General features: G+C 32.9%; 1 protein-coding gene across 2 annotated transcripts; it reads left to right on the forward strand.

Moving 5' to 3' along the window:
- Positions 1-730: 730 nt before the first annotated feature.
- PBS2 (cysteine and histidine-rich domain-containing protein RAR1) lies at positions 731-6,127 on the forward strand. Of its 2 annotated transcripts, none has more exons than XM_087123627.1 (6): positions 731-957; positions 3,081-3,163; positions 4,224-4,381; positions 4,834-5,066; positions 5,187-5,301; positions 5,726-6,127. In XM_087123627.1, exons 1-5 carry the CDS (start codon positions 856-858, stop codon positions 5,277-5,279), a joined length of 669 nt encoding a protein of 222 aa, XP_086979753.1. In that variant the 5' UTR covers positions 731-855; the 3' UTR covers positions 5,280-5,301; positions 5,726-6,127. The 2 variants fall into 2 exon arrangements, with proteins under 2 accessions (XP_086979753.1, XP_023533461.1); XM_023677693.2 differs by lacking the exon at positions 731-957 and adding an exon at positions 2,337-2,964.
- The last annotated feature ends 3,449 nt before the right edge of the window (positions 6,128-9,576 follow it).

Raw genomic sequence — 9,576 nt, forward strand, 5'->3', positions numbered from 1 at the left:
TGGTCGATCATGTTGACGATGTGTCTACTTGTTCTTGCACTGAGTCGTGCTTGAATGACGATGGAGACGTAGCGAGTAGTTGTTTGGATGACGAGGAGGAGGGTGGGGAGTTTTATGAGTGTGTGGAGAATGAAAAAGAAGAGAAGGAAGAGAGAAAAATGGTGAGAGTTGGAACATTGTGGGGAGCAATGGCCAGTGGCTGTCTCATTGGTATGGCTTTAATGAGTATTGCTGTTTTTTCCGTTGAGTGTTTTGGTCATCTTCAAGTTCAACAAAATGGAGGTTTTGTTACTCCGACATAGAAATTTATAATAAAAATGGTTCGTACAATGAGATCAAGTTTGTAATTTGTAATGTTGATTCAACTCAAGAGAGCTATTGGGCTTTTGAGATAAGCACGACCCTAAACCCTAAAGCTGTAACTCTCGTTATGAACTACTGATAGAGTATTAAACTCATTCACTCGCACATCTCGGCCAACCAGCACCCTCTTCTCTACTAAATCAAACACGTTCATGATATCTAAATTCAATTATGCCCCGGAGACACGGTCGAAGCACGACATGCTTTAGTTTAGGGTGTCTTCTAGTATTAGAAGAAGTCGCGTTCGTCCTAGACACCGTGGAAAAAAAAAAAAAAAAAAAGTTAGGAAATAAGTTTTTTAGGAATTGGTTTACTTTTATCCAAGTTTTTTCAAAAGGGAGTTAATTTGGATTATATTACTAAGAAATGAGAAAAAGAAAAAGAAAATAAAAAAGAAAACCAGGTTGCTAGGGTTCGCTGCGAGACAATGAAGGCGCTGTAGATTCAATTTCAGTCGTCAAATTCTCTTGCATTCGCATCGTTTCTGAAGCTATGGAGAACCAGGTTGCTAGGGTTCGCTGCCAGAGAATTGGCTGCAACGCCACCTTTACTGAGGACGACAATCCCGAAGGTTCCTGCCAATACCATGATTCGGTACGTTAATTCACTCGTGCCCTTTCTTCTCTTATCGACCTTCATACGCTGAGAATTGCGGATCGTTGTTCTTGATTTTCTGTTTGGAATTTGTAAAATCATCCTTGCTTGTGTATCTGTTCGTAATGGAAACCAAAGAAGATGAATTAGTTTTAATTTTTTTAACAATGCTTACAAGATCGTTTAAGTTGAAGATTGTTTAAGTTGATTTACAACTGTTCTCTCATGACGATAGGACCTTTTTGGTCCTGCGACCTCCAATGGTATTAAGAAAATGTTATAGACTAGAAAATTGCCAAATCGTTTAGTTAGAGACTTCGTGGTTCATACGAACTGTAGTTTCAAACTTCACACGGCTGGTGAGGTGCACTGAATTTCCTCAGTTCTGTATTTCATCGTCGTGATTGTAGCAGGGGTCAATGAAAAGATTCTTGAGTGGTTTAAAACCATTTTAACACATTGGGATGTAACATTATATTTTATGCTCACATAAGTTGAAAATTGTACAACGGTACTATTTTTCTTCATTGACCATCTTTTATAAAGTTTCTCAACTAGAATTTAAAAGCCATAAGAGCTCTCACAATTATGACTTCATGAGCCTGGCTGAAGTCTGAGGTTATGTTGGCCTCAACAGTTTCTCAACTAGTAGTTGTGAAACACCAACCTATCTTGCCAGAAGGCTCTAAAGGTTGGGTCCATGACAAATTTCAGCTCCAAAACCGTTAAAGCTTTCATGGTTGTAGCCCTTCTCAACTGAGTTGACTGCAAAGTTTGGGCTATGCAAACCCCAACAGTTTCTTAACCAAGGACAAACCTTTAACTTTAAAGCCTTTAGTAGTTGGCTCTGAGGTGAACTTTGGCTACACACATAAAAGTTCTCTCAGTAGTAATCCTGAATTAGCCAAGTCTAATGGCGTATAATTGTAGTTAGTTTGTTGTCCTTGTTATAAGTTTGTTCAGGGATGTTAAGTTTCTGTTGTATTTGTCATTAGGCAGGTTTATTCAAACTACTTGCGGCTCCTTTCTGTATTTCAAAAGATTATGTCAAAAAAAATTTGTATCGTACAAATTCCATTGTGCCTATTGAATATATGAGGATAATTAATTAAACTCCAAATTCCATTAAAGTCAATTATGAAATCTAAAGCCATGCAAGCACTAGCTGTTAAACAATCGTGAAAATCTCATCCAAGAACTCAAGATAATGCAATCATAGTAGTTGCAGCTTGAGCAATGTCCTCATAACTGAGTTGTCCACTTCAAGTTGATCCTTCTCTCTGCCCCTTACTTCGGGCAAGCTACTGCCCCTTACTTCCTGAAATTGCTACAGGTACCCAATGTCCGAAAGGATTGAACTACCTACTCTTTATTTGGAGATGAATCTTATAACAGTTGAAATTGTGGTCTTATGGACCTGACATTTGTCACATCCCTTATGATGTAAGATTGAAAGATTCAAACCTTCTTCCTTGGTGCGGAAATAGATGTGGCCAAAACTATAAAGATTGGCGTAGTCGCTCATAGGGACTTTAACCTTCTTCCTTGGTGCGGAAATAGATGTGGCCAAAACTATAAAGATCGGCGTAGTTGCTCATAGGGACTTTGAAAGGAGGGTTGATTGCCTTGTTACTCAAGGCTGTGATATCGTAGACCACCCTTGGGACCCCTGGAGGTTTCAGCTGAGATTGAACAGATGTAGGCTTTGGGGTGGGGCGTCAACTCTCTTGTTTTCGTAACTTGCAGCTCGAAAGGCACTTTTCTACATCTAAGCTTATGCAGGTGGTACTTGAAATTGTATATATAATAATACTCTCAGTTAATGTGTATAAAAAAAACTCAGTTAATTAAAAATAACTATTTAGTAGTAGCATGCTTTCCTCCACAAATTATGTTATCTTTTTCCTTTGCTGTGTATCGTGTATTTTACTAATTCTCTCTTTGTCTGTTTACATGCTCCTCGGCCATGGGCTTGGTTCATATTTGTGTTTCCCATTTTTCCAGGGAGTAAGTTCTCATCCACCTATGGCTCTAAGAATATCTTAGTTTCTTTTCATCCAATGATCATATTCTTTAAAAAATATATATTTGATATATGGTTGAGGTCGAAATAATTTTTACAGCCTCTATTTCATGATGGGATGAAAGAATGGAGCTGTTGCAAGAAAAGAAGCCACGACTTCAGTTTATTTTTAGAGATTCCAGGGTCAGATCCCTTTTCACATTTTAGTTTTAGTTGAAAATCAATGCAATGATGTTGCTCTTATCTGAGTTTTGCCTAGAAGTGAACTTTAAATGTTCAGTAGCCTACCATCCATAATTGATATGATCTTGTGTTTGTTGATTCCATTCCCACATTTGCCTAGAATACAAATATCAATATTGTTTATGCAGCTGCAGATATTTTATACAAATACTGATCAAATCCCACCCACAGGACCAATATATTCACCGTTTTTTTAATTCGTCAATTTTTTTTATTACATTTACCATTTTCTTAAATGTAATTGTATATTCATTTTTATATTCAAATTCCTGTCTTGGGTCCTGTGTCTGCAACAATGCCCCCTCACATTCTAAAATATGGGTGATGTGATTTTTATTTTTCTTTGTTATTTGTGACGGTCTAGGACAGTTTGCATCCCCATCGACTATTTTATCAAGACAATTGTCTGACCCTACTACATTTGGTTTCTAAGAAAGCTCGCAAGATTTTGTGTTTTTTCTTTTTTAAAGAACCAACTTTCAATGAGAAAAATGATAGGATACAAGGGCATACAAAAAAAAAAAAACGAGCACACAAAAGGAAGCCCCATTACAGAAAGCTACTCCAATCTAGTAAGATAAGACTTAAAGAGTAAGTGCACTGGAAGACTTACACAATTGTTATCCTCTCACTGATGGACCCAACCCTAGTTGCTGCCGTCGAACTAACTCTAGCCGCTGTTGTCACCCAACTGCCGTAGACCGGCTGTCTTTGTATGCCGTCCTCATTCATGAGCTTATGCTTTGGGTTTAGTTCGCAAAAACTCTTCTCTCTCTAATTGGTTAGCTTCAACAGTCATATGTGACATCTTCAGCAAAGAATGTATTTTGTTTTGCTAACCTGTGTTTTTATAAATCTATCCACAATTTATATAAGTGAGCATGTATGTAATTTGTATTTAAGACTACGATTGAAGGTATGAACACTTTTAGGTTGGTCTTCAAAAGCTTTTTAAGTTGAATCTAAGTTGTAGATTTTATATTGACATTTTTTAATGAAGATGCAAGACCGGAAAACATACAACGGAAAAGCCAGTTTTGACCAAGCCTACCACTTCCGTGAAGAAGCCAAGTCCGGCTCCTGTGTCTTCCATGACAAATACATTAGGAAAAGAGTCATGCGCTAGGTGCCGGCAAGGTTTCTTTTGTTCAGATCATGGTAAGCTCGTTTTGTTACTTTTTTTTTTCTAATTCTTCCGAAATTGGGGTGTTGTTGGGGCTTAGATATTTTTATTAACAAGTATGAAGTTGCAGTAACAGAAAACCTTCTGTATTGATCAATTATTGCGGAAAATTTGAGAGGATTGGAATATGTATAGTATAGATTCATAAAATTTGTTAAGCTTGTCTTAGCCGTGTTAATGGACCATCTGCACAGAATTCAGCTAAAAAGTGAAGTTTTCATAGATTGAAGTTCAAATGCTTTGAGTGATTGTCTTCTTCTCAGTTCTATGTTTTAAAATCTCTCTGCATCCTGTTCTATTATATGTTGTCACAATTTTGTATCCAGGAGTGTTCGAATTCCTTGATTTTCTGTCATGGTTGATGAGTTTGGTATTCTTATCTTTTTCTCAACTGTATGCTGTAATCTAATCCAAGTTTTGATCTTAGGTTCACAAGTCCAAGGCAATAACAAATCTATTAATCAAGCCTCAAATGTACCCCCTGCAAGCAATATAGATTCTCAGGTCTCTCCTGCTCCAGCAAAAAAGACAGTAGGCATAAATGAACCTCAGATCTGCAAGAATAAGGGATGTGGGAAAACTTTCACAGAGATGGATAATCATGACACTGCCTGTAGTTACCATCCCGGACCTGCAGTCTTTCATGACCGGCTGAGAGGGGTGAGATACATATGTTTACTAAACTTGAAATAACACTACTTTGTCATCATGGTGCTTCAATATAAACTGCCAAACAATGATATTTATATTTTCTTGTTGTATTATACGTTTGATTTTCAGTGGAAATGCTGCGACGTTCACGTTAAGGAATTTGACGAGTTTATGGAAATTCCACCCTGCACTCAAGGTTGGCACAATGCAGATTCAGCATAACTATACAACAGAGGCGGACGAGGTATCTATATTTATTTTTGTAGGTCTTCATTTTTTTTTTTTTTTTTTTTTTTTGTTAATGATTTACCTTATTTTAGAAGTATATTATGAGGATGTTCTCTGCCCTCTTATCTTCTTTTTATATATCTGAAATCAGTAAGTTTTTGTTTCTTATTATTTGAAATCTCACTCTATACATAAGGATATTGCATATTCCTCTATTCTTCATCTTCCTTTCAAAATTAATGTATTCTTGACTTCTTGAATTACCGGGTGCTTTACAATGATAATATATTTCCTTCAGAGACATATATCTCACAAGTAGATATATGGGATAGGGTTTCTTCGTTTTATAGTGCAACCTTGTGTTTCTATGAAGACTTCGGAGAGTGGACTAGTTGGTCATATCTGATTCTGGCGTTCTGTTCCTTTTGACTTATGAACAGGAGAAATATCTGTGGAGATCAAGGTAACCCTCATCAAGCATATATACAAAATGAAGCTGCGTGTTGTTTCTGCATTTCGCGTTCTACTCTCTCGATTGAACTTTTAAATTGATCATAGAGAGATGTGCTTGCATATGTCTTGACCGTCGAATGTTATGAACTGCTGATCCTGCAATATAACAGTCTTAACCCTTGGAAGCTATATAATTGATATCATATTCGCTACAAATGCTCATTTTATGTGTGGTTTCAATAATTGAACATTGCACTCTCCTGTCATCTGTGATAGAAAATGACAGTTTGATTGAGTGAGTGATATTGTATCCATTACATGTTCTATCTGTTCTAACTTCCACGAGTTTCAATTTCAATATAGGGTTTCCTCTTTGATAGGATTGTGTATATTGGGAATTTCAGCTACTTTTGTTACTGCTGCATATGAAGCTCTTTGCAACGGTAATTGCTTATTTTATTTTACCCATTTGATTACGTTTTTATCTCTTTATCTTTTTGGTTTGTGAAAAGGAAATACTGAAGCCTATTTCTGTTTCTTACGTTTACTATTATCATTATTTTTACCACTGTTATCACTGCAACAATTTCTTTACACATAAAAGACTGAAGCTTTACATTTTGCATGAAAAATAATAATCTCTGAAAAATAAATATTTTAAATTATTGTTTTATTTAATATTTTTTATTATTTATTTTACATTTTATAATTAAAAATGAAAAAATAATGACTTTTTTCTTTTTCCTTTTGAAAAATAGGATGCAAACAATCTTTATTTTGTCACGGTCTGATTTTGCTTCCATATTTAGTGAATCACTATACAAATATTTGGATTTAACGAAAATTTATAGCATAAGGACTAAAATAATTGTGTTTGCATTATCATTTCTCTTCGAAGAATTTTGAACCAAAGGCGACAAGGTAGGGATAGCATGACATTGACGAGTAATTAGCATTTAGTCTTGTGTTAATCATTGAATAACGATTGGATTCAAACGACTTAATCAAAAGAAGGAACGAACCTTGAATACTTGTGTCACTTGAAATCTCATTATTTGTCTGAAAGTCCTGTTCACCGGTCCTTCTGACCTGAGCCCCCACTAACGAAGAAACATCCTCTATCGCTATAAAGTGAACATCCCGACTCGGTCTGGGGTGGAAAGTTGTACTCGTGTTAAATTCTGTCCCTTGTAAACGTAAGAGAAATAGCTAATGAAGATCGGGTCCCCTATTGCTGACAATTGAGTGTGGCATTCCATGCAATGAAGATATTATCAAAAAGATCTGAACGAGTCTTGCCCATTTAAGGAATATGGATGATCGGGTTGCACGAAATTTGTATCATTATTATGGTAAATCAATCATATTATTTTTAAGTTTTCAAAACAAAATGGGAGAAAAATGAAAATAAATTAAAATGGACATTAAAATTAAAGTTTTTTTTGGGAAGAAATTTGAAATTTTGCTCCTCCTAACTACTCATTCAAATTGATAGACTGAGCACATTGAGTTTGGTAGGTGAAATTATTGAGAGTATATATATATATATATAGGGTTTGGTTATTTATATAATAGATTGCATTTAATTTTCATCTATACATTCAAACCTTCCTTATAATTAAATGGAAAAGGAAGAAGAATACAATAATTCATTACAATAATTATAAATTATAAATTATGAAATGGACTTTTCAACACCCAAATATTGAGCTTCTTATTACCATTCAATATCCACGTGATATAAAGATACTATATTCAACCATTTTTAGGTACCCATATCATTTTATTATTTAAACTTTACAATTAAAATTTTATCAATCAAAACTAATTTGAAAAATTAAAATAATTTTATGATCATTCAAATTTAAATTTAGTTCGTTAAAGTTTAGAAATAACACTTGATTCCAAGTCCGTCTTTGAATTTTGAATTTTAAATTAATTTCTAAATATTTTTTATAAATTTCGAATTAATCGACCTGATCATATAGTAATTAATACATTATAACTAAAATTTATGGCCTAAACTTTGACCCTAGTTTACCCAACCCTAGTTGACCATGTGGGTAAAGGGAGATTTTTTAGAAACTACATTTTAAAATAAAAAGTTTTATTAAATTGGGCCTAAGAAATATAAAATAAATAAATAAAACAAAAAAAAATATATTTTTTTTTTTAAGGAAATTATTATTTTATCGAATAAAAAATGAAATAAAAATAATAAAAATTGGGTGTGTTCCGTTGGATCATATTCATAGGCGACCAAATAATGCAAAAAAAAATTAAACCTGAAAATGACAGTCCCCTTCTAACTGACACGTCACTCAATTATAACCCTACACTCCAACGTCAATTTTTTAAATATATAATTAACCCTAAACTTTTACATTTATTATGTTATGATTTTTAATAATAATTATTTTAGTTGTCGTAGTTATTTTGTTGTCAATTATTTTACAAATAAATCATAAATTATACATCATCCACCAAATTTAACGTAAACTAAATTGAAATACAAAATTTTACGTTATTTAACAACTCGTGTCGGGATTCAACACAAGTCCTTCTAGCATGTTGTTGTCACCGAGATACATTCTAGAAAAAAAAATTCAAAAGCATTGTAGAAAAAATTCTAGAAGGTCAGTCTAATGCATCCCTGGGACTTATCCCACATGCCAACACAAGTCCATATAACATGTTGTCCTTACTAACATAGATTTGAGTTGTCAACTTCTCTGTACCCGATAGTTATATGCAGTAAGTCGTTGTTATTGCCTTTTGCTTACATTCACATCTAACACCAATTTCAATTTCTTAAATCTTGCTTTCAAAACTCTCTTTCGAAAACTCTCTGCCCCTATTTTCTAAAACTTTTTTCTTCAACTGAGCCCAGAGGTTTGAGCATACGTCGTATACGGCTAACGCAAGAACAAATAGGCTTAACTCACTCGTTGCTAAAAAGTGAGTGCCGCACAATCGCAAGCCTACTGTCATCAAAGCGCGATTGCGACAAGCGGTAATATAAGTATTAATATAAGTAGTAATTTTTATTTTTATTTTTGTAAAATTAAATTTGACAAAAAAAAAAAAAAAGAAATTTGTTTTATTATATATTTTTTTTATAAATATCTCAAAAATTCTAAAAAAAAAATTAAAAAAATTGAAACAGTAAATAATTGTGTGTGTGGTTAGTTAATTTTAGAATATTCAAGGTGGAGAAGAAGAGAGAGATAAAAATAAAAAGGGCAATTATGAATAAATGATATAAAAAAAAAAAAGTTGGAAATTATGGAAAATAGAATAGGGATAGGGTTTAGGGTATCACGAGTCCTACCACGCCTCTCATTAATGAATTCTCTCCTTAGGCCCCCCACCCCTATATTATTATTATTATTATTATTATTATTATTATTATTATTATTATTATTATTATTATTATTATTATTATTATTATTATCTCTTTTTTTCCCTATTTTTTAACATTCATTATTTAATATATTAAATATTTAAACTAATTTTAATCTTTTAAATAGTTTATTAATATTAAAAAACAACATTTAAAACTCTTAATCTTTATTAAAAAGAAAATTTACTATTTGATCATCTCATAATTTCCTTTTTTTTTTTTTTTGAAATTTTGTAATAATACGATAAAAGTATTTTTGAAATTTAAAAAGAAAATTAATTTTTTAAAAATTAATGGTGTATTAAAATTTTAAAATAAATTAGTTAAAAAATAAACATTTTTAAAATTTTAATTATTTGAAGTTTTAAGGATAATTTAAAAACAAAAAAAAAATGTAAAAAAAGTATTTGTTAATTTAGGGAAAAATGAAATAAA

The sequence above is a fragment of the Cucurbita pepo genome, chromosome 5, assembly GCF_057944985.1.
Source record: "Cucurbita pepo subsp. pepo isolate OVF chromosome 5, ASM5794498v1, whole genome shotgun sequence".
Classification (NCBI taxonomy): domain Eukaryota; kingdom Viridiplantae; phylum Streptophyta; class Magnoliopsida; order Cucurbitales; family Cucurbitaceae; genus Cucurbita; species Cucurbita pepo.